The sequence below is a fragment of the Lepisosteus platostomus genome, chromosome 7 (genome assembly GCF_059453375.1).
Source record: "Lepisosteus platostomus isolate fLepPlt1 chromosome 7, fLepPlt1.hap1, whole genome shotgun sequence".
In the NCBI taxonomy this organism is placed as follows: Eukaryota; Metazoa; Chordata; class Actinopteri; order Semionotiformes; family Lepisosteidae; genus Lepisosteus; species Lepisosteus platostomus.
Window position 1 is genome coordinate 5,814,437 of NC_142617.1, and position 24,582 is coordinate 5,839,018.

The 24,582-nt window shown below is 48.2% G+C and overlaps 1 protein-coding gene across 1 annotated transcript; it reads right to left on the reverse strand.

Moving 5' to 3' along the window:
- LOC148657997 (transmembrane protease serine 9) lies at nucleotides 1-23,977 on the reverse strand. Its single transcript, XM_088638524.1, has 33 exons — nucleotides 23,534-23,977; nucleotides 22,618-22,816; nucleotides 22,347-22,471; nucleotides 21,218-21,285; nucleotides 19,924-20,114; nucleotides 19,734-19,829; nucleotides 19,309-19,528; nucleotides 18,785-18,927; nucleotides 18,291-18,388; nucleotides 17,646-17,755; nucleotides 17,423-17,556; nucleotides 16,637-16,741; nucleotides 16,205-16,315; nucleotides 15,949-16,062; nucleotides 14,914-15,033; nucleotides 14,511-14,694; nucleotides 12,922-13,193; nucleotides 12,115-12,251; nucleotides 11,285-11,441; nucleotides 10,931-11,196; nucleotides 9,738-9,860; nucleotides 8,733-8,973; nucleotides 8,125-8,252; nucleotides 7,826-7,893; nucleotides 7,508-7,698; nucleotides 7,305-7,343; nucleotides 6,819-7,005; nucleotides 6,106-6,251; nucleotides 5,881-5,997; nucleotides 4,010-4,193; nucleotides 3,255-3,526; nucleotides 2,399-2,535; nucleotides 1-477 (listed from the first exon to the last, which is right to left on the reverse strand). The coding sequence occupies exons 1-33, from the start codon at nucleotides 23,792-23,794 to the stop codon at nucleotides 316-318; spliced, it is 5,106 nt and encodes a 1,701-aa protein (XP_088494650.1). The 5' UTR covers nucleotides 23,795-23,977; the 3' UTR covers nucleotides 1-315.
- Nucleotides 23,978-24,582: the final 605 nt, after the last annotated feature.

Genomic DNA, 24,582 nt, shown 5'->3' on the forward strand with positions numbered 1-24,582 from the left:
TTAAACCTCACAATACTTTATTTTTCTTTAATCATATGGAAAAACAGGAGCTCTTTATTTTAACACTACGGGGCCATCTTTCCAGGTGCCCTCCCACAGAGCACAAGGCGGCAGTCAGGAGCCGGATGGCAGCTCTTTCCGAAGCGGCGGCCCTGTAGCTCGGAGCCGCGGGCCTTTCGAACAGCCCTTGTCTAAGTGGGGCCAAGCAGCTGTCTGAAATGCAGGCAGCGGTGATCTTTTTTTCTCCTGCCGCAGTGGAGATATTCTGCTGGGGGTGGGGGCAGTGGACGTCAGTCACTCTGGTGCCACACGAAGCTAAGATTCCATCTGTTCCTGGATCCAGTCCCGGAATTCCGTCAGGCGGGTGTAGACTCCTGGTCGATGCCAGCGGCCACAGCCTTCTCCCCAGCTCACCACCCCGGCCAGGAACCACTGGCCCGTCAGTGCCTGGCACACCAGGGGACCCCCCGAATCTCCCTGCAATCACAATCGCACATGGGAACGTATATCCACAAACCTCTTCCCAAAAGCTATCCCCCAAAATAGGTGTTCTGACAGGCATTCTAACTGCTCGGAAAGCACTTTATTTAAAATCGTCTCCTCCTATGATGTATGAGGGTGCCAGAGTCCACAGCCCATGTCCTCAGTGTGGACCCTGGGAAATCGGTAACACAGGGGCAGCGTCTACACGGGGTGGAGCACAGATGGGCTCCTTCAGTCCTGGAGCCAATCCGGTTACTGGGCAGGTCTGTTAGGATTCCTGCATCTTCCACACTCTGCAAATGGGGCTCTGGCCACCACGTTCCTCAAGAGCGGGAGAGTCAGAAGGAGATGCACCCCCTCTGGGATATCTCAACGTCTGTTCCGGCAGACAAAGGCTGCAGCAGCTTGAGACCACCCAATCTGTCAAGATATGGGTGCAAGCTGGGGTGTCCCAGTTTCTCCACAATCCACAGTGTCACACACAAGAGTGCTTCATCCCCACAACACTCTCTACATCCCTGGATGACCTGCCAACTGCAACAGGAGCGTGACAGTGATGGCTGGAAGCTCTAGCTAGGTTCTGGCATGGGCGAGGCAAATCGAAAAGGATCTTCAAGCACGTGAGTTGAGGCAGAAGTGCATTTTGGTAACTGTATCTGGGACCCCTTTTGGGGTAGCATGTGGGAAGACCCCAACACACATACTGTATCACTGGTCTCTGCAAAACAGCCCTTGATTACTATACAAGGAAACACCAGGGTCGGATTAACAGAAATGACCAGGTGACGGATTAATTTATTGATCGCAAGAGCTAAGTGTTCTGTGTATGGTGGAGGGACCAAACCTCCTGGCAGCAGGAGTCAGACCAAAGAGGTCAAAGGAGAGCCTGTGACATGAAGAATGGACAGACAAGGTAAAAAGAGATTCAATATCTTTCAGAGAGAAATTATATGTGAGGTTTGTTTACTGGTACAAGGACTGTTAATGGTCCAGGTAATCAAGGACCAGACTCTATCTTTCTTAGTCTATGAGACTAAGACAGGGCAACCCCGAGTTCAGGAAAGGGAGGCAGTTCAGTGATTAAAAGGAGCACCTGAAGATCTCTTCAATTTGGAATTGAAAGCTTGGAAGTCTTTCAACACTTAAGAAGATGATGATCACAGACATGAAAATCCACAGAGCAGCGGGAGTGATCGTATTCCCACTGAAATTTTCCTTGTCCATTGCCTTTTCCTGGAAGATAGTTATCCTTGACTACAAGGGTTAGTCAATGAATGAATGACACAGTGTGTGTGTGTGTGTGTGTGTGTGTGTGTGTGTGTGTGTGTGTGTGTGTGTGTGTGTGTGTGTGTGTGTGTGTGTGTGTGTGTGTGTGATGTGTTATTCTTGACACCACACGTTGTACAACAAACACGGTGTAACATCAGCATTAACAGAACTCAAATACATTTGTGGCTTTTAACCAAAACCACCAGCCTGAAGACAAATGCTGTTTTGATAGTACTTCAGTGCAGTCATGCTCCTAGACCTAAACTTGCTTTGTTTAATCAGTAACAGGTGTGGTGTGCTGATGAAGTGAAGTGCAGTTAAGATTGCCATTAGTAAATAGAGCTCTCAATGCCTGCTAAAGACACAGGGAACATAATAATACATGCATAATGTATACAGGGCCTAGAAACGCTCGACTAAAAGCACAAAAACAAAGTGAGAGGATGAGAGTTAAGAGCCGTAAAAAAGACAAAGCTTAATTCTTTTACATGCGTCACCACTGTAGGCATGGAAACATGACACTGATCCCATTCCTTTTGTGGCAGGAGACCTGATGAATTTGGGATTCTAATCACTGGTAACATCAATCCACTGCCTTTAAGGACAGGCACAAAGCAGCTCATTCAACAGCACAACTGTTTCCTACCTGGCAGGCATCAACTCTCCCAGTCAGGTATCCAGCACACAGCATTCGGGCTGTCAGGGAGTTCCCCAGGTATTTGTTACACACTGTCTGGTTAATGATCTGTACCTCTGCCTTTTGAAGCATTAGGGAAAGCGATCCTACAGAAAGAAAGAAAACTCGTAAAAGTCCCAAACGGCACACACGTTTCCGTTTTCGATGACAGTGGACGCAAAGAAAAAGCATTTATATTCCCATAACTTCACATTGACTTGTTGGCGCTGGTGTTTCTTGACACTTAGCAATGGGGTTGATTCAGTTTTCAGACTGAACTTTCTCACTGACATTGGTCACTAAGCCTGACATGGGCAAGGGGCCAACACAGAGGTGTCTCGGTTAAAGACATCTTCCCTTGACATAACGTCCAACACACTTTCCAGTCCAATGGAGTCACTAGACCCCCCCAGGGGAAAAAAAGTACGAAATTATGGATTATATTCTTAACTTCTTAATAAATGAATGCTTGGTACTTCTTTCCTGCTTTTATGTATTTTCATAACCTAAGTGCACTCTCAAGACAGCACAGTGGTGCAGTGGTCAGCCCTGCTGCCTCACAGCACTGGGGTCCTGGGTCCAATTCCGGACCTGGAGTGCTGTCAGTGTGGAGTTTGCATGTTCTCCCCCAGGTTCACGCGAGTTTCCTCCCACAGTCCACAAACATATCGGTAAGTTAATTGGCTTCTGGTGTGAGTGTCTGCCCTTGTCCAGGGTGTGTCTGCCTTGAGCCCACTGCGAGCCGGGATCGTCTCCCCCGCGAATCTGAAGTGGAAGCAGAGGTTAGAAATCGGATGGGGCGACTCGCCAACGGGAGGCCACCTACCGTCTTCCTCCAGCAAACCCCAGCCAGTGACGAAGCAGCTCTGCCCCACAGAGAACGGGTGGGCTGCGGGGGGCAGGCACACGGCCCGGACGGTCCCGCTGTACTCCAGCGGCGTGGCCAGCTCCAGCAAGGCGAGGTCGTAGTCCAGCGAGGACGCGTCGTACCGGCCGTGAGTTAGGATGCGCTTGACCGCGTGCGTGACAGAGCCCCTGCCCCCCCCCTGCCTGGAGCAAGAGCCCAGGAGCGCCGTCCACAGCCAGGGACTGGAGAACCTGGGGACACGGGACACAGGTAGGCTCAGCACAGGTAGGGGGCGGAGCAGTGGCTCTGTGGCTCAGGACCTGCGCCTGTGACTGGAGGGTTGCCAGTTCAAATCCTGCAGCCGGCAGAGGAATCCTACTCCGTTGGGCCCCTGAGCAAGGCCCTTAACCCTAACTGCTCCAGGGGCGCCGTACAATGGCAGACCCTGCGCTCTGACCCCAAGCTTCTCTCCCTGTCTGTGTGTCTGTGTCTCCATGGAGAAAAGCTGGGGTATGCGAAAAGACGAATTCCTAATGCAAAAAATTGTATAGGGCTAATAAAGAAACATTACATTATCATTACATTACAGAGCATGGTTTTCTACTGAGGACAACTCTCCTCCTGCTCCCCTATTTGTTGTCAGGACACTGCTGGGACCCTGTTAATAAACCGGAATCACTGTCATTGATTGTGACATATGGACGCTTCCTGTCATGTTTTTCGGCGCGGCACACCTGAGGGCAGCGGAGTCCTGGAAGCAGTGGGCGGCGGACAGGAGCCAGCGCCCGCCCACGACCGCCGCCCCGCAGACGTGTCCTCGCCGGTGGAAGTGGAGGCTGGCCTGCCAGGGCCACTCCCCGGGCCGCGCCCCCTGCCCGCCCACCACGCGGCCGCGCAGGCCCGGCCGCACCCCGCAGTCTGCAGGGGAGAGAGGGGGAGAGAGAGCCGCAGGGCCTCAGCGCTCCATCGCGCCCAGCGGCCCTTTCTTTCATTCCCGCATAACCGCACATGCCTGTCTCGCTGCCTTCTGGGAAAAGTTATATTTTGTCTGTGTTTACAGTCCCGAGCAATTAAGACCCAGAGCAGCCAAGGATTAGGTTTTGACTTCCATTACTCGGCTGCACAAAACAGCCATTGTGCGCGGCCCTGTAGAAGCGGGCCTCTGTCAAGTTCGCATGATGAAAACTTCAATATTATGAACGGCGGAGCAGGAAGCTCAATCAGAACACAGTTCCTTTGTCAGATGGGTCAGCCCTTCCCTGGAATAGCTGGCGATGCTTATCAAGAGAGCCTGCTGAGCTCAGCTCCCCTTCAAAACCTGTGCATATGAAGTCTGCTGTAGTCTGTTTTGATACAGAAATTATATTAATGCCATCAAGGCGGGCTTGAAGCTAATAGTAGAAAGCATGACATTCCACAGGTGCTGGGGTGTATGACGTTTTTGGCCTGAGGGGAGTTTTCAGGGCAAAATCAGTTAATGTAAAAAATAAATCTGCTACAAAATGTATGCCTCTGTCATTAAAAGGTAAAAAGAAAACAGAATATAGACAGTCTGATTCCTAGCACAGAGCGATAGGAATGCATAATGAAGGGCAATTCTAATAAAGCAGGCACATGTGTGACATGAAGACATTTATACTATAACAAGAAAATCTTTAGAGTTGCTTTTACCCTTATTTTATATTTATCAATTACAACATCTCAAGTACTGCTTGCTACAGTTAATAAGTGTTCATTAAATAATATGTATATTACAAAAATATGTCGTTGTCAGGGGAGTTTATTTAAATATGATTGCAATGAATTAAAACTATTCAATGTGCTTGAATCCAATACGCGTTACTGTCAATTAGTTTAACATGGAATTTTCCTTTTCATCTTTCACAAACGTTTTGTTAGAATTGAGCTATTTCTGCATATAGTCATCATCTGCATAAGATTAATGAAGGGTTTGGCTGAATATCTTTGTGTATACTGAAGTTCAAGCCAGCAGTCCAGAGTAATACTGATGCTCACAGTCACTCCTGGAGCACAACACAGCATCACTCTTGTAAAGGTAATAAAGTGGTAAACAAAATGAAACGTTTAGCTTCAAATCAGACAGTTCTGCTGTTAAAACACTGGAAAAGAGGCTACAACTTCACAGCAGGGCATGGATAATCACTCAGAACTACTTGCTGAAAACCTACGCCAGCGAGGATATGTTTTAAACTCTCATCCTGAAGACAGTACGTCAAACGCTGACAGAGCTATAATGATATCCATTCTTAAGTTCACTGTACGAGTTTAATCATGCTATTGAAGATCCCAGAAACAGGATACTCCTCTGTTAGAAATATCTGTTTAACTGAGCACCCCGTGGAAAGATATCTTTTATATAACTCGTGCCGCTAAAGTAGAACACAATTTCTTTTTTCAATTTCTGTGTGTCGTTTTGCGTTAAGTTACAAGGAGGAGCAGGCCATCTGTTCCATAAATGCGATACCTGAAGAACTTGTGTTCAAAGTGGTTTCACATGACTCTGGGAGAAGACAGAGTCCTGTCTCCTCCTCAGGTGTCCCTTCATTTTTCACAGCTGGTTGGACTGTGTCCCCCAGTGACTTACCGCAGCCCACTTCATCGCTGGAATCCGGACAGTCCACGATGTCATCGCAGGTGGCATTGGGTTTGGAGATGCACTGCTTGTTTCTGCACTGGAAGGCGTTAGATGGGCAGGAATTCTCTGGGGGGGGGGGGGGGGGAGACGGAAAGGGAAACTAGTGATGTCATCTCACCTACATTTGTTATCCCCAGATTCACAATAATATCAATCACGCAGAGAAGAACTTACGGGCATCATCCAGGAACTGTGCTGAAGCCACCAATTCACTGGAGTGCCCAAGCCGGGAATGAGACTGTAGCACCACCAGCATGACGTTGCCAGATGAGACAACACTAACCGCCTGCAGGGGGCGATACTGAAACCCCGGGCACAGCCTGTTCGGTACAGCAGAAGGCACAGATATCAGTTTCAGAGGGTTTTCTTTCAGAACCTTTCCAGTTCCCTTTTCCAGTACTCACTATTTCTGTCTTGCTGTCAATCGAAAAAGCGTAATTACATTTAGGTGGTTAATGATCACTGGAATTATCTGAAAAATCAATTACAAAAATCATGAAAAAACAATTCCTTTGGTGATGGAAAACACAACTCTAGGATAATAAGAAATAAGTATTAATAAGATCAAGCCCAGGCTCAGGCTACACTAGAATAAAATAGGTCTCATTAAGCTACAACACCGGTTACTTGTTAACTTATGACATATTACAATGATTGAAAATCACGAAACCTTTGAAAAATCCCTTCTTCAGGATTCAAACAGTTGGTAAACGTAATTCCCACTTGACAAGGCAAAATCCAAGGGGCTGATCTCTGAGTGGGGTATGCTCTATATCAGCTCTATGCTTGCTGTTTGAGTCTAGTGTTAATTTCATCACTGATGATTTTGCTTATGAGCAAAATGACCTGAAGCATAAGGCTTCAGCTCCCCAGAGACTGATCTTCACCTGGTGACCAGCTGTGCTCTCCCTGCTGCTAAGGAGTCATACACTGCAATGAAGTTTGTGCGGCAGTCTCCTTCCATGGTGCAGCTGTGCACGGTGAGTCTGACCAGCTGGCCCAGCGATGCCCTGAGTTCCCAGAGACAGGGTGCAGAGCCCCTCCAGTGGAGCTCAAGACCCCCAGAACCACAGTCTGAAATACAGTGATAATCGCAATGGTGAGAGATCTACCGTTTGCCAACAACACAGGTGCAAGGTTTCCCTTTACAGTCGTGCTCATGACACACTTCTGCATCAGTGTTTAAACCCCGTGTTAACTGACTACAAACGCCTTATGTAAAATCCTTTTCTATCATAACAGCATCCAAGGGGTGTCCATCTTCTGTGATGTTCAAGATAATCAATAGCAAAAGCAACAGAGCTCCAGGCCACTCTCTGCACCACAGCTGCCAAAATGGATCCCAAAGGCATGCAAGACATCCAGAGGCTCACCTTCCAGTGAAGACAGCACGTGTTCCTCAAGACTAGACTCTGGAGACAAAGGAGACAGCAAGTCAAATGTTAATTAAATGAGAAAAATCTCTACATCCTCTCCTTAGTCATACTGTACATACTGTACACACACACTGCGTAAAGACAATATTCTAACAGTGTACTTTTACTACTGTTGTTAACAATAATACAGAATGAATCACCATAAACTGAGACAGATGCTGGATCTAGCAGGTAGTGTTCCAGAGAAGGTGTCAAGAGAAGGGTGTCATGTGACAATATCCCCCTGATGTGATTGGTGACTTGAGCTGCAATCTCTCCCCCTGCTGCGTTCTGTGCACCCTGGCTGTCCATCTCCAGAGTGAGGAGAAAATGGGCAACAATACTGCCTTCACTGCAGAGAGAGAAAGCTTGATTAGTTCTCCTACACTGCACAGTCCACATGCTTCATCTTCACTGTGATGACCAGCCAACGGAAAGAGAATTCTCTACAAAGAATGTGTCCTAGATCAGGGCCTCACCTGAAAGATGTTACATTAGCACAGATGAAATGCCACAGGGGTTCAGGATGAAAGAAGCTATTGTTTATCTTGAAGGGACAAGAACATGAAGAGAACATTTCAGTTTGTTGCAAAGTCAAATGAAAGGGCTAAAAAACAAATATAATTATTAATATTAATATTAATAATAATATTTTCAAAAGAAACAATTATCACTTTTAATGAGTTAAACTACAATTACTTTCATATATGTAACCATTCACATATACTTCAACAGGCTCACAATAGCCTGACATTAAATGCACATATTAGGTACTCACCCATTGCTGAAGTGTCTGTGCCAGAAGCCCAAAATCTTGAGATTTTTTATCTGTCAGTGCTAAAGTATAAGTAGCATTGATCAGGCGCAACGAACCACCAAAATACATCCTCTCAGCTGGATGCGCAGCTATGTGAGAAGAAAGAGCAAACTGAGCAAAAGAGATTTCTCAAAGGGTGAAGCTCATACAGCCATTAGGAAACATTTACCACTCTCACAGCATAAAAAACCTGGCCTGTAGGTTCATAACAGATAGCAGAACATAAAGGAAGCTCCTCAGTGTTCAAATCAATGAATTGCAGGGCTGCTCTCGGCAGGCCTCAGATGTCCGAAGAGTGCCATGCAATGCTAGACAGAAGCCTGTAGGATTATGATCAACACGCGGACCTGTGAGATTTGTAAACCTGTAGCCTGTTTGTCACTGCGGCGCCAAAAAGACCTAAAGCACTTCAGATGCTACTTCATCTACATCTGGCCTAATTCCTAACTGAAGACAAACCTATTCTCTTTGGCTTTGGCTTATCCCGTATCTTCACAACCTCAGTCGTGCATTTAGCCCATTTCAAACATAAATCCTGCAGCACAAGCTGCTGTAGGTGCTGTACATACGCATAAGGAACCAGGTGACAGCCGCAGTCCCGCAGAACGCCAGCAGAGCAAGACCCGCCGCCAGGCTCACGCACAAGAACAAGGAAGGCTTCTCCGGACCCCGGGGCGAGTCTGTGGCCACTGGGAAAGAGGAAGGGGCCATATTTGCGCCCTGGCTTGTCTTTTTCTCAGCAGCTCCCGGGTACCAAGCCAACACCTGCTGAGCTCCGGGGCAGGAGCGGGGCCACACGGTAGAACAGCTCTGTGGAAACACAGCGGGCAACAGCCTCACCCGCCAGTCACACAACGCGCTGTCAGCGAACAAAAAGCTGGTCTTCTTGCATAATCTTGTAGAATTCTGTTTCCGTAAAGGTCAGTAACTTACTACGGGGGAAAACTGATTGTATTATTATCATCTAATAGAACACGTAATAATAATTTGGAATAGTACTCCTGGGGAATAATTTGTTCTTATTTTTTTGGGGAGGGGTTTTAAACATTTCGATCACCGAAAACCGACTCAAAGACAAAACCACCTCGGATATAATTATCGCAAGCAGAATTAACGCGGAAGCATTAGTAGCTATTAAGTGGTCAAAACTTTTTATTTCTAAGTACAGGTCACGAAAACTTAGATAAATTATTAAGCGTGACATTATATTTTGTTGGCTCAATTACAATACACTTTTAAAAAGGATCACAAAATAAACGCAGCGTATTTCCAGCTGACCGCAAAGTCTTGTGGACGATATTTTAAAGCTTTTTAAATTAAAACCACCGAGTATTTTGAACAATAAGCATTGTATACGCATATATGCACTAACTTACACGCCCAGCGACATCTCCTCCGCTCTTCTGAAATGTGCGACAGAAGTGCGCACAGCCCGATTCAAACCTTTCTTCATCCATCTGGCCCCGCTGCTCAAGACCTTACAGTATTTTTTTAATAAAGAATATGAAACACAACGCTAAGGGCGTCCTAATATACTCCGCGTTGCAAAGACAAACTACATCCACTTTTCTCACCGTCTTCAATCTGGCAAAACTTCGCGACATACAGGTGCCGCGGCGCATTGTCGCAGCTCGGCACCTCCCGCCACCTCGTCGGCTAGCAAGGGCGAGGGAGACATCTTTCTGTTGTCTTCGGAACTGAAATTCATAACTTTTTTTTTTTCATCCGGAAGGTCTGAAGCAAATACTCGCTCTCATCTGCGTTATCGGTAACCCTTTCACTAACGCATTTACAACTGAGCTGCTTTAGAAATTTCAGAAGCCCAGAAGAAAAACTGGAAACACTGCACCTAAACATGTTGCTTGTAGCTACAGCTTGCAGCTCACTTTAAAACACACTAATGAGCTATACATTCTTATCAGAGTTCAAAAACATACAAATCGATCTGTAACCTTACTGAAAGCAGTAAAGGATAACATTATTACGTAATTTGATAAATCCTCGGTGAGCTCATAGTTAAGAGATGTGCATTTTTAAAATATACCTCAACAGTGTCTGAAGTCTACAAGAGTTCCCCTTTGACTAATTTCCGAGGCATTTAAAAGTTAACGACCACCCACACACACTCCAAAAAACATATTATTACAATAAAAAAAGATCAGGCGTTCTTCAAACACTTTGAAGAAGAAAAAACAGATCGCAACTCTATAGTTAGCAGTTTTTTATTGTAATTAACATACTAAAAAATGATGACTGATGCATAGCATTCCTCCTATAAATGCAATATTTATAGGCAGTAAATCTCATTCTGTGAACACAGTGTATCAAGTAAATTAGGACAAACTAGATTCTCTAATTTAAATATTGAGTTTAATGTGCTTCATATCAATATAACCTTGTACAGAGTGCAGTGGTATTACAGGCCAGCAAAGGATCACTAGCAGCAGTAGAAATGCATCAGTTCCAACACATTTCATTAACGTTACTCATCTGAGGAACTTAGAAATCCTTTGCTCGCTTTTCACTTTTAACTTCCCACACTGCAAAAACAAAGGGATATCAGAGGTACGTGCTATCAAATGAAGTACTGCAGAATTCTACAAATGAACTTCAGGATACAACTCTCAAGAAGGCTCGGCTGGCACAGATAAAAGGTCTCTGTGGTCGAAAGGGATGCAGGAGGAAAGATCCACCAATGAGTGTTCTGGGTCACTCGGCAGAAGGGGATCGCACCAAAAACGAGCTCAAGTACAATCAGAGAAATTGCCTGATGCCCGCTCATCAGGTTCGTTTGACTGTCTGGAGGGGGTGGAGTGGCCAATGGCAGAAGAGCTCGCGGACTGGGCCTGTGGCCGTCGGCTCTGCGCAGCCCTGCTGGGTTAACGTAACCCGTCGCTGGCAGAACGCGCGTGGGCATGGCGTTCCTGTCGCCCAGCGCGCCGGGAGTCCAGGACAGCACACGGCCAGCGGAGGAGGCCCTGCTGTGTCCTCGCTCACGAGCGCCGGGGGATCGTCTGGGGCAGGACGAATAGCCTAGCGGCAGAAATCCACGCAAACGTCAAGACAACAGCTAGACAGAGAACCCTGCTGCTCTCCATTTGGCGGTCGGCGCTTGGCGCTCAGTTGATCACTTTCCGGATCCAATCGGAAAACTTGACCACTTGTGTGTAGACGCCTGGCCGATTCCGCCGGGCGCATCCTTCGCCCCAGCTGACGATCCCAGCCAGGAACCACTTCCGCCCTTTCTCCAGGCACACCAGGGGCCCGCCGGAGTCTCCCTACGGCACAAACCAGCAGGGTGGCACAAGGTCAGGGCCCAAGAGCCGATTCCCTACAAGGATCTTCTACAAGAACGTGCACTAAACGCATCTTCCAGGATCCGTGTAGAGAAAATTTCCAAACTTTTCAGTGCATCTCGAAGCATGCGCACACGCGCCTGTGCTGGACCCTGCTGGGGGTTCAGACTCCTCTACTGTGTGGGGAGAAGAGGGACCTGCAGACACACTCGCCTTCCACAGCCTTTCACACACCCATGTGCTGCAAACTCCAGCGGGTCTCGAGAGAGACGCACAGACGCACAGACGCACAGACGCACAGACGCACAGACGCACAGACGCACAGACGCACAGACGCACAGACGCACAGACGCACAGACGCACAGACGCACAGACGCACAGACGCGCCTCTCACTGGAGACACTACAGAGTCACTGCAGGCCATGAAGATCAACCCCGCCAATTCCCTGCCTGCCTCAGCGGCACATGGGGAGTAGCCATTATAGTCAGCTAGTGCTGTGACTCAAGCTCAAAAGGCTGACGCGGGCCATAGATAGATCATTTTTTATATAAGTAAGCCTGAAACAAATGGGATAAAATGCCACGACTCATCTGATCTAATTGACTGGCGAGCAGGAAAGCGATTCATCCCGCACTGGGTTCAGGCAAATTTCACCTGGCATGCATCCACCCCTCCGTGCAAGTTTCCAGCACACAGCATCCTGGGAGTCACGGCGTCATCGTACAGCTTGTTGCAGGTGTTGTGGCCAATCAGCTTGACGGTGGCTTCCTGCAATACTGAGGCCAGCTCACCTGGGGCAGGTAAAACCAGCAGATACAGTCAGTGGGATGTTTGACCGAAGTACTGTTCCTGATTTTGGACGTGCTGCTTTGCAATTGCGTTTCAGAAACATTAACTACACTCCTAGTATCTCTTGACTCTCGTGTTGGACCACTTCACAGAACAAGAAGATCTGGGCAGTATTTGTAGTGTATTTGTAGGGGTATGGGCTTTCATATACGCCATTTAATGGGAGTCAATGGATTTCTGAACCTCAGCAGAATAATCAGTTATTCTGACCTGTCATCATATACATTGCTTTGATGTGAAATTAATGAAAGATGGTTAAGTTACTCCGGCCTGAATTATTTTGATTAAGATCTTTATCGGTAGCCATATAGACAGCCTTTGATTAAAGTAAAGTATGAATTTTGTCATGGGGAGAAGGCTGAAAGACAGGTCTGTGGAACATGTATAGTATCTTTTTAATTAAGAACCCAAATGTGATCTGGGGTGACAGATCCCATGAGTTTGATTAGTTGGGCCGAAGGCCAAGACTAAAGAGATGTGTTTGCAAAGGAAAGAAATGGTGCCAAAATACTATTGCACACCAATAAATGAACCCAATAACAAAGATAACCACAACAGACAAAAAAGAACTCCTGTAAAGCAAAGGTTACTGAAAGAATGAAGCCATCTTACCATCTTCCATGAGGACTCCCCAGCCAGTGACTGAGCAGCTGGTGTCCGAGGTGAAGCTGTGTGTGTTGGCAGGCAGGCAGACCGGCTGCACAAACTCGTTAAAGAAGAGAGGGGCGCTGAGCTCCAGCAGAGCGATGTCGTAGTCCGAAGTGTACTGGTCGTACTGGGAGTGGATGACAATCTGCCGGATGAGCCTGGTCACCACAGAGCTGGTGACGGCATTCATCACCCTCATGCCCATGTAGGCTTTCCAGGAGGCTGGGTCAGAGTACCTGTGCAGAAATGGACATGGGACGCCTGAACCCTGCAACCCTGTGTCTAGCAGACCTGAACCACCAAACACTGACCACTGCAGGCCTGAACCCTGCAACCCTGTGTCCAGCAGACCTGAACCACCAAACACTGACCACTGCAGGCCTGAACCTCAAACACTGACCGCAGCAGGTCTGAACCCTGCAACCCTGTGTCCAGCAGTCCTGAACCCTGCAACCCTGTGTCCAGCAGTCCTGAACCACCAAACACTGACCACTGCAGGCCTGAACCCTGCAACCCTGTGTCCAGCAGGCCTGAACCCTGCAACCCTGTGTCCAGCAGGCCTGAACCACCAAACACTGACCGCAGCAGGCCTGTACCCTCAAACACTGACCGCAGCAGGTCTGAACCCTGCAACCCTGTGTCCAGCAGTCCTGAACCCTGCAACCCTGTGTCCAGCAGTCCTGAACCACCAAACACTGACCACTGCAGGCCTGAACCCTGCAACCCTGTGTCCAGCAGGCCTGAACCCTGCAACCCTGTGTCCAGCAGGCCTGAACCACCAAACACTGACCGCAGCAGGCCTGTACCCTCAAACACTGACCGCAGCAGGTCTGAACCCTCAAACACTGACCGCAGCAGACTCAAACCCCTTGAGCCCTGTTCCCAGCAGGCCTGAATCCTTGAACCCTGGCCTACTTCCAAGGGCCCTGGTGCAAGTTTTCTCTTTCATGTTTTGTTTTTCTGTGTGGAGGGATCCTCTGTCAAGGTTGGGACCAGAAGCTGTTACCTCATCCTTTTCTCCCCCCCCCCCACCCAGCCCAAACGGCCCATTCATCCACATTTCAGAACCATTTTCTCAAGAACCACCCTGGCAGGATGCTTTGTATTTAGAACAAGAGGATTTTTAGTATGAATCCACATCTTTAACGTGCCTCTAACCTCCTCTATATCTCAGTATTTTATACAAGCCACACATTTGTATTACATGTTGTAGTCACTAGGTGGCGTTTTGTACACCAGTGTCAAATCCTTGCATGCTTAAATATCTACAAAAATATATTTTTTGTGGTGCGACGGAACGGTGCTGAGCGCAAGCCCCTAACCACACCTCCTCCTTATCCGTAGGTACAGTGGACGCCCGCTGCTGCCTGCGCAAAAACCCCAAAACAGCCATGTGACCTGGACACAACCAACCTTCCATCTTCCAGTGGCCCCCCAAGAACATGGAGGTTACTGCAGAACGCGCAGGGCTCACACCAGCGCTTCGGGAAGCAAGAGCAGTTCGCGCTTGGCGCGAGCTGGAGAAAAGGAAGCGAGGAACACGGCCGGGCCACCTGATAGATTCGGAGTCCTGGAAGCAGTGCGCGGCCGACAGGAGCCAGCGGCTGGAGATGACGGAGGCCCCGCAGACGTGCCCGTAGCGCCCCATCTGCAAGCTGACCTGCCAGGGCCACTCCCCCGTCTGCGCGTCCCCGCCCCCCACGATCTTGCTCTTCTTCCTCGGCCGGGAGCCGCACCCTGCAGGCGGAGGGGAGAGCGGGAGAAGAAGAGGGGGCGGATGAAACGCACCGCAGCCCGACACCGAAACCCAGCGGCCCGGCGGCTGAGCACGCCTACGCGTGGCACCACGGGGGGGGGGTGGATGGGGGCGTCGTCTCTCCTGACCGAGTGCATCCGTTTCCCAGAGGACACCGCCGGGCGGGAGGGAAAGAGCGTCGGGATCGGGCGGGGGCTCACCACAGCCGGCCTCATCCGAGCCGTCGGCGCAGTCCTTCACTCCGTCGCACTCGGGGTTCAGCTTGCTCAGGCACCTCCCGTTCAGACACTTGTAGGAGGACGGGGAGCAGGCCTTGTGAACTGCAGAAACAGCGGGCACAATGGCTCAGGGTTGCCACGGGAGAAGCACAGTTATATTCGCCCTCAGTCTGCGCTTTACACTCTGCGTTTCAAGCAGAGCTCCGGGGACGCACATACAGGATCTGGAGAAGACCGTCTTGCCCGGATCATCGGGTATCTCGGTGACGTAATGATGAGCCTTCACGCCAGCAATTCAGGTCCCCCCCCCTCCAGTCAAGACTTCTCCTCCAATCATTTAGACAGATCACTGATGCAATGTCTCAACACATAGGCCTGCTGTGTTTCCGCATACAGGACAACCCAAAGTAAAGAGGCCTGACTTGATCTTTCACTGTCAATCCTTCCATCTGCTGTCCTAAAGCTGCTTACTCCTGGCAAGGCGCACAGCAATTCGGAAGCACGTGGTGCAAAATAGGACTACACCTAGAATGGGATACCATCCAGGATGGGCAAGGACACACACACACACACACACACACACACACACACACACACACACACACACACACACACACACACACACACACACACACACACACACACACACACACACACACACACACACACACACACACACACACACACACACTTTAAACCAGATCCAGAGCACCCAGAGAAAGCCCACAGGGACAATGGGAGAGCCTGTGAATTCCAGACTGACAGGGGCCAGTCGGAAACTGAACCCAGGACCCACTAGCTGTGAGGCAGCTGTGCTACTCGCCAAGCCTCTGTGCCACTCTGTTCAGCAGGACGTGGGCTATTTAAATCTCTTACTGCAAATAAAATCTCCCTAAACTAATGCTGAATCAGAATTCAATGCTGCAAATCTTAAAAGGTGTATGACATCATTCAATATCCAGATCTCAAAGGCACTCGAATGTCTTTCGTCGGGGAGAGAAGAACGAACAGCCTCACGTGCTCTTGTGCAGTTGATTTCATCGCTGCGATCTTTACAGTCAACGATGCCATCGCAGACTGAAGACTGGGGAATGCAGATCCCGTTAGGGCAGTGCAGGAAGCAGTCTCCTGCTGCAGGAAGACAAAAGTCCACTAGATACACATAGGTGAAATATCCAGCATGCTGTGTCATGCATTAAGAGGAGTGCCGTCATACTGAGAGCCCTATGCATTTAGCAACAGCAACAACAACAGCCTGGCGAGATGTTCTTACCGCAGTCCACCTCCTCACTGCTGTCTCCACAGCTGCTCTGTCCACCACAAAGGCTGACATGGGGTCTGCACTGGCCATTCCCACAGTTCACCTCTCCCGGGCCACAGGCTGCTGATGAGGAACCACAGACCACGGCAGTGAACATCAGCTGGAGGTCCATATGAATAGTCTCTACCAGAGGTCCCCACTAAAAGATGCACAAATAAAACCCACGTGCAGAAGAAACACATCTACTAAAGCTAAAAGGCCCAAACAGCCATTCTAAGGCTGCCAGACTGATTGAAGAAATTATTTGAATTTCTTTTCCATTATGTGTGAATAAATGCTACATTGTAGCAATGCTCTCTGCCAGTCAGATTACAAACAATAAAATTACCAGTACCTGAACAATTATATGCACTAGTACACATTTTTTCCCCCCTGGTAACTAACCACATTTCGCCTCGTCGCTGCCATCAGCGCAGTCTTTCACCCCATCGCACAGCTTCTTCAGAGGGACACATCTGCCATTGCTGCACTGGAACTGCTTGGGACAGGCTGGCGAGACACCGGCAAAAGGGAGAGTGCCGTCAGGGAGAACTGAAGGGAAGCCACTCTTAGAGCAAGACCCAGAGGCGAAAGTAGCACAAGATCATTCCTGGCCATTTACAGTAATCCCACAGCTTTCTGGGCAAGAAAAAAAAAAACCACTTGTCCGGCCGGGTGTGCGCGCGATTGAAACAGGCTTGCAGCTGCTCCTTCACTCTGCACTGCCCCTGCCTTCAGTGCTTCAGAAGCAGCCGCTGTTCTCTCAGCTGACCTCATTCCATTGAAACACGCCTTTACACAAAGGGCTGCGAGAGCGTGGAACAAGCTATCCAGCCATGGGGTGAAGGCCGATACTTTGGCTTGTTTCAAAATCCGATCTGATCCAAGAAGGAGCTCCTCAGACCCATTAACTACTAGTTACCTAAGGAACTACTGTAGACTTAACAAATAGCCCCCTCTCATTTGAAATCTGTCTTACGTTCTTATCTCACAACTGAACTGGGTCTCCAGTTTGTGACACTAGTCCAGTTTGTCACTGGATTTAGCTTTCTTTCTAAGTCCAGTTTGTGACACTATTTCCAATGTGAACTTTATAAGGTTTGATTTTTAGTACACCCTGCGCTCCAGGCGCCCAGCAGTGAGAACGGGGAGCGAACATGTCCGAGGGTGGCGGCGGTGGTGCGCACTCACGGCTGTCCCGAGAGAACGCTCTGTAGAGGATGAAGAAGCCCCTGCGCGTGATGGACTCGTCCGAGTGGAAGTGCAGGGTGACCGGAGAGGAGTACACTCTCTTCCGGCTGCTGTCCGCCACAGGGGTGCACAACCTGAGGAGGCAGAGGGCATGGGCTCTGCGAGGGAACGCCTGCAGTCTGCGGGCAGGCAGGCGCCCACTGACCGACGCAAGGAGACTAACCTGACTCCATTAATGTCAAGCCAGTCCTTGTCACAGTGGTGCGAGGCGGGGGAGTCCTGGATGTCTAAAACCACAACCGTCACGGACAGTAAGTATCCTCGCGGGGGGGCCTGGAAGGGACAGTGGGGAAACACCAACGGATTTACATTTCACACGAAGCCAGGCTTCATTCTTAGTCCTTAAGCAATATGCCTAATTAGAATCAGACGCCTGGTACATTCATTCAAAATCACAACGATTCTGCTACTGCAGTTATAAAAACTCTTTTTTATGTGCTGGCATAACTTCACTCGTTACGAAATGATCACCTGAAAGGCTAATCTTTTCTATCTACGTCTTAGTAGAGAGCAGCTATTCTCTCTCTCTCAGCTGGTCTCAGGCTGTACCCACTACCCCCCCCCCGTGTGTGCCCCCTGTCATTCCTGTGGCCTGTCAGGCAGCACTGCGGGGAAGGGTGGGGGGTGAATTCAGAGCTCCAGCAAGACCGCCAGCACCTGGGGTAAAGGGTCCACCCGGGTGAAAGGTCCAGAGAGCACAAAATCTAAGAGAATGACCAACAGGAATCCAGCAGGGATGAGGGATGCGTTGTCTGACATGCTTTTTAAAAAAAAATGCAGTGAAAGCTCCTGCTCGGCGGGTCCTCACGTTTATAGTCCAGGTGCAGTCCACGTTGGGGGGGTAGTGGCTGGGGTAGTACGGCGATGTCACTGTGCCATTCCACGCGGGGAGGCTCCCACCGCAGCCTACACACAGGAGGAGGGGCAGAAGTCACCTACAGTGCGCCTGCACTCCACACAGAGCTCGTCTGAAGCCGCGAGCCTGCGAGACAACCTCCAAGAGCAAATCTTAAAGAGCTCCACTGTCCGTCACCCCGCTTTTCACAGCGAGGGAATCTAGAACATCCCAGCACGTGTCGAGAACGCCGGATGGTCGCGGCACACGCGTGCTTACACTCTGCACCCTGAACAGGAAGCACCTCCTCCAGCAGACCACGCCACCCCCGGCCTGTGACGTGCAGCACAACGAGGACCCGACGCGGTGAAACGTTATTTTTTTTCCCTCCTCTGGCGTCCGAGAGCATTTTGAAGCCTGAGCGGTGGAATTCACAAGAACGGCGGGTCACCAAGGGCAGCGCATACCTGCTTTGGGCACTGCCTGGAAGTAGGCCTTGAAAATAGAACTGTCCTTCTGTCTGTTGAAGGAGAAGGTCACCAGCATCACGTTTCCTGAGGAAGTCAGCTTAATGACTGGGGGCGTAATTGTGACGGGCACACCACACCACCTGCAACACGTGACAGAGGAACACCACGCTGCAGCTCTTTCCTTGCCCCTCTTCCCCCAAACCCCACCAGGAACAACACCCACATACACATTTACAGCTTGCCATTGCCGGCCAACACTCCTCAAGGCAAGAGTTTAATACTTAAACACACTCTGAGTTCCCCGGATGGCACGGGCTGTTGAGTCTACCAGAAAAGGAGCACCAAGCCCCCGGGCCCTTTCATACACAGATTTCAGGAGCACGCCTCCACAGGTCGGTCGGTCGGTCAGCCTTTGTGCGACGGCGAAGGACACGAAGATAAAGAAAAACCCCCAAGAGACAGGAGGAAACCTCTTCGCTTCGGCTCACTGATGCATGGTTGATTGTTCCTCCGGCTCTTACCTTGCAATGATCTTGTTCTGCAGAGGCAGTAAGAAGTCGTAGGCTGAGAGCTTGTGGGCGGCACAGTTCCCTGGCGAGGCGCCGTTCAAGGTGACAATGACCAGGCGGACCACATGGCCGGAGGGGACCCGGAGTCTCCACTGGTAATAGGGCTTCTTGGGACTGGTCAGGGTCAGGGTTCGGTTGTTGCCATATTTGGCATAAAGGTCAAATGACATTGCTTAAAAAAAAACACCAAAAAGCTGGGTATCAATCCAATGCATGTACAAATGAAAAGAGAGCCTACACTGTCCGCATTGTTTCTGCTATTTTTTCAAGAATAAAACATTTATACATGCAACTATACTGTGATTCAAACTAATGATAGTGTCGCTGATAATACGATGAGCACAATACAGCAAATATGAAAAATAAACTTTCATTACCTTGGAATCCCAATTGCCACTTGCTATTTTGTGCAGATCCTGGGTGTTTAATTTTACCGGATTTTTCATCCAGCTCATATTCTTCAGAGTCTAAAGCTGAGAGGAATATACCAAATAAATTGTTTATGCATTGCATTCAAGAGATAAATACAGTATTTTAAAAATAAAGGATGTAGCAGAAACAAGTTACCGAACAACTGCAGTGTGTCCAGATTCTTTTGGAAAGAGTACACTTCCTCATTCCTGCCAAAATACACTTTGGATTTCACGACACCGCCTCTCTGCAGGCTGGAGGGTCTCGTATTCTTGATCTGGGGAGCAACTGCAGCAGGAGCGCAGAATTTACTCCAGTAAAACACCCTGAGCCCTTCGTCTCCTTCACTGCCACAAAATAAGCACTATTTTATTACAGCACTCACTGGACAACTACAAAAAAAAAAACATTCCTGTTGTTCTTCAATTATGCTCTGACACAGCTGAAGAGAGCCCATCAGTTTTCAACCCTCAATCCTTTTCCATGTCTTATCTACAGTCTGGACAGTATAGGTGAGCAAATCACGTCATTATTGCAGAATTTTTCGTTTTTGAACTACTGGGCCGTGCAGGTGTTTAGGATCTCCATTGTTTGCTCAACCAGCAAAGCACGCTTCTGCAGGGGCTTCTACCCCGATATTGATCTAGTTTTTGGAATTTTTACCTGATAAAGAAAAATCATTATGTAAAAGAGTTAAGAAAACAAGTTACTCTTTTTAGACACAGGGCAAATATTTGTACAATTGAAGACTTAATACCGGTCTTAATACCTGTTAATTAAGTCAATTCTCACTCTCTCTGCACCACAAAACACCCCTGAATTTAGATCAGGAGATGGTGAAATGCCTAAACCATATCTGTCCTAAGCACTACCTTTCAGTTCAAAGAAGTGAAGCTGAAACTGATCACGGCGCTTGGACTGTCCTTCAGTCTCTAACAATGCAGAAATTAACATCAGAAGTGCCACACCAGCTCAGTCCCCTGCACTAAAGCACATATTCTCCAGATAAGCCTTTCCCAGAGAACAGAACTCTCTTGTGCCATCGCTCTGTGCTCAAGTCTCGAAGGGGCTACGCAGTGGAAGTAACAAAGCTTGATTTCACCAAGCAAACCTAAACAAAGTTATAAGAGTTTCCTTTTGTTGGGGGGGATTTATTCAGAATAGCAACCAGTCCCCACACACGTCATTTTAACTTGTTCAGGGAAGAAATAAGTAGTAAAGGAGACATGGGAAAGGGACAATGATGTGAATGAAGGAGTAAATGAACTAAAAGAAATTCCAGCGCTCTAATGCTCTGCAGCACCCAATGAGGAGAAAGAACTGTGTTGTTCACAATCGACTTATAAAGCAATTTGCACTAACTTTGTATTGCATATGTGGAGGTTAATTCTGTACATTTTTCATGTATCTCATTTTAACTATTCATCAAAACCTAAGACAGCGTACTTACCTAAATGCAGTAACTCCCGACTTCAGGTAATATTTACCCCAGTCAGAGGATTGATATATCTTTGTAAGCTGGTGAGAATTTCCAAAAGCCAAAGGTTAAAATAAGAACATGAACAGCCACCGTTGTTTGCTTAGCAGTACTGTAATAGAAACATAAACCACTCTACAGCTTATTCTGAATTCATCCCGACCTGAAGCAGACATGATATTTTCTGCCAGCGCCACAGAATCATCATCAACGACAGTTTCGAATCCCAAGTCAAACAGCTGCTTGACAGCGCAAGATCAATTCTTTCATGATGTTCTGGGTAAGGGCAGGACTAGTGTGACATTCCCTGTAACTTCACTTTCAGACCTAAAAAAATAACCGCGCACGGGGAAGAAAACTAGGATTGCAGTCTGAGCTCAGACAAAAAACACCCTGAAGAGTCACTACTCTGATTAACAAGAGATGCATTTGAACTTTGAGGGCAGGTGATGAAACGAGATCTAATTCATCAGATTTGATCAAAAATGTAATCGTTTGGGAAAGTACCTTAAGCATTTCAGGTGATAGCTCAAAACGTATTTCAGAAAAATCAGATATTGGCGAGTCTTTCTCACTATTAGAAGCATATTTCTGGGGGGTATGTTCATGTCCTGCTTCCTGTGAAGCCAGGTGACAGGACAGAGATACACCCACTCCTAGCTCACAGTGCCCATTCCCACCTATTAACCTAATGAGAATCAGAGAGGAGACACGCTAGCACCTCTGCTAGGGGAGCAGTACAGCTGTGTCTCAAGAAGCCCGCGCCAAGGCACAGTGTTTCTATTGAGGAAATGATCTTCCATTAATTTTCCGAACACTGAGCGGAATGAGTTTAAAAGGTCTTGGTTTTAATTCCTTGGTGCTGTTTTGACAAGGGACTTTCTTGTACTCCGTTCTGAAAGCCCTGATCCCTGAGGGCCGTCCTAGTTGCTCAGCCTCAAAGAGAAAGGGGGCAAATACCGGAGAAGCAGGGCTCAGATTACTGCGCGGTCTTTACATTTAAAAGGGCTAAAGAAGGAGCTCTTGCCTTTAACTTAAGTTGTCCAAAAAAAAAAAATTGCCCGAGCTTCATCTAAGCTCGGAGGAGTGTAAAGGCACTTACATAATTCCTAACGTCCTCGGCTTGTAAAAGAAACTGCGGCGACTGCGGGTCTTCTAGCTGGCTTGTGTAGGTCAGGTTAGCGATTTCTACACTCCCCCCCAGGTAGAAGATGACCATGGCTGGTGCTGTGGAGAAGAACAACTCATCACGTCACTCTTCCTGGTTTCGGGGGTGTGAGGAGGCATGGGGAGGTCACGGGACACATTCAGTGGCGGGGGCGGAGGAGATCGCCACCAGCTCTACCGTGGAAAGGGCAGGGGGCTACACTTACACAGGCAGTAACAAAGTGCAATCAGGGAGGCAAGCAGGGAGATGACGGGCAAGGCTCCCAGGAACCATCGTCCCCTCGGTCGGAGCGCTCCGGCCCGCGTACACAAGCCCCCTCGCCATCCCAGGCTGACCCTGCGGGGCGGCGGCCGGCGGGTGTCCTGCCTGAGGCATCCCCGCTGGAGTTCCGGGGCACGGCAGCTCTACAAGACAAGAAAAGGCCGTGTCCGAGTCTGCAAAACCCAGCACGCGTTGCCTCACGTACGCCTGAACCCGAGACATTATGCTGCATCGCCGACTATAAACGTAACGACCAAGAGCCCCGCTGATATTCTGATTTTGACGCAAGGAATTGTCCCTCGCCTCTGCACTGTTCACTGTGAGTGAAGTAATTAAATTGCTACCTGCAAAATGATTTACGAAGCCAATAGGAATCGCTCAGGTGTGAAGAAGTCTCCATGCAAAGCGCTCCCACTTCTTCCAGACCAAACAAGTTACTTACGATGAAGGTACCGCTAAAACAAATCTTTTCCAGGTTCCAGGAGAAGAGATCGAATTTCACACAGCCGCTGACATACTTGTCAAAAAGCCGCAGCTTGAGTGAGCCGGCTCCATAAGCGAGCTTTTGTTGTCGTAAAAGATCGATAATTTGAATTCCCCCCCCCCAATACAATTTTAAATCGATTAAGAACATCTTTCTTTACAGCACATATCCGAAACGTAACCATTAAACTAAAAAAAAAAGCCATACCTTATTTAAATATTCTAACATGACGTTGTTACCAGAGACCTATAAACTCATATGAGTAGCTAATCTTCAAAATATTTGAAATGAACATGAAGTGCTGAAATGTTTACGAATTACCTCGCCTGCGTTCCAAAACTGCAGTATATGTTTTTGCTACTAAACGCAGTCTCACCTGTACAGGTACGCTGGCGGTACAGCAGTGCCGACATCCCGAGACACTGTAAATCTCACAAGCTCTGTCTTTAGGAAGCGTTGTCATGGCACTTATTTCGTTTGGCTGCCCTGCAAGGAAATGCCGCAAGGCCTCGGAAGAAAAACACCTGTAACAAATCCTGAGACGCTTCTTTTGCGAGGACAGAGAAATCCGACCTGTTTGGGACCGCAACAGCGAGTACCATTCCGACTTTAAAGAAGTCAGAGGGAGGCCCAGCATGCACTGCGAAAAGCTTCTGCAGGACTTCAGAGGAGAGGCTACAGTACTCGCTGCCAACGACAAAGCGAATTAGGGGCAAAATATCAGCAAGCCTAATGAAAGCCAGCGTAAAAGCAACAAACAGTATGCAATTTATCTGAGGCAAGTTGACTACATTCCAGTAAACGGTACATAAAAACAGCCCTTGTAAACTCTTCTCACGTGAGCGCACACAGTAATTACATTGGCACAGACTACTCTGGGATATACGTCCTTTTTCATGTTATTTTAGATAAAAAAAGAAAAGTTGCATTTTAATTCAGGCTCTGAAATGCCAGTAAACAAATGCATTTTCCAATGGTACAGTAATATACCTTTTAAGCTCAACAATATCGGCTATACAGTATATACTTATACCTTGGTATGATGGATACGCCCTTAATTTGCTAACATTTATTGCAGTATTTTTTTTAATGTAATTTTGTATAACTGAGGATACACAGCTTTAAACAGAGTTTTATGTGGCACTGGTGGAAATGTATAATTCTTTGATGGCCACTGTGTAACCCTACACCGGTCATGATGAGTGTATACAATGTTACGTATCCACCACCTGGGCAGACTGTCCGAAATGGGGATTTGTATTCTACTGCTGCTGTTTCATCTCTCCTGTACTCTTTGACTGTTATGACATATAAGAATCGAGGGGAAAGATGGTGAAGGGCTATGAACTTCCTTTGCTGTCATTTTTCAGGGGTTTAATCTCCCCATGCAATACTCTTCGACAACTGAGAGCAGGAATTACTTTC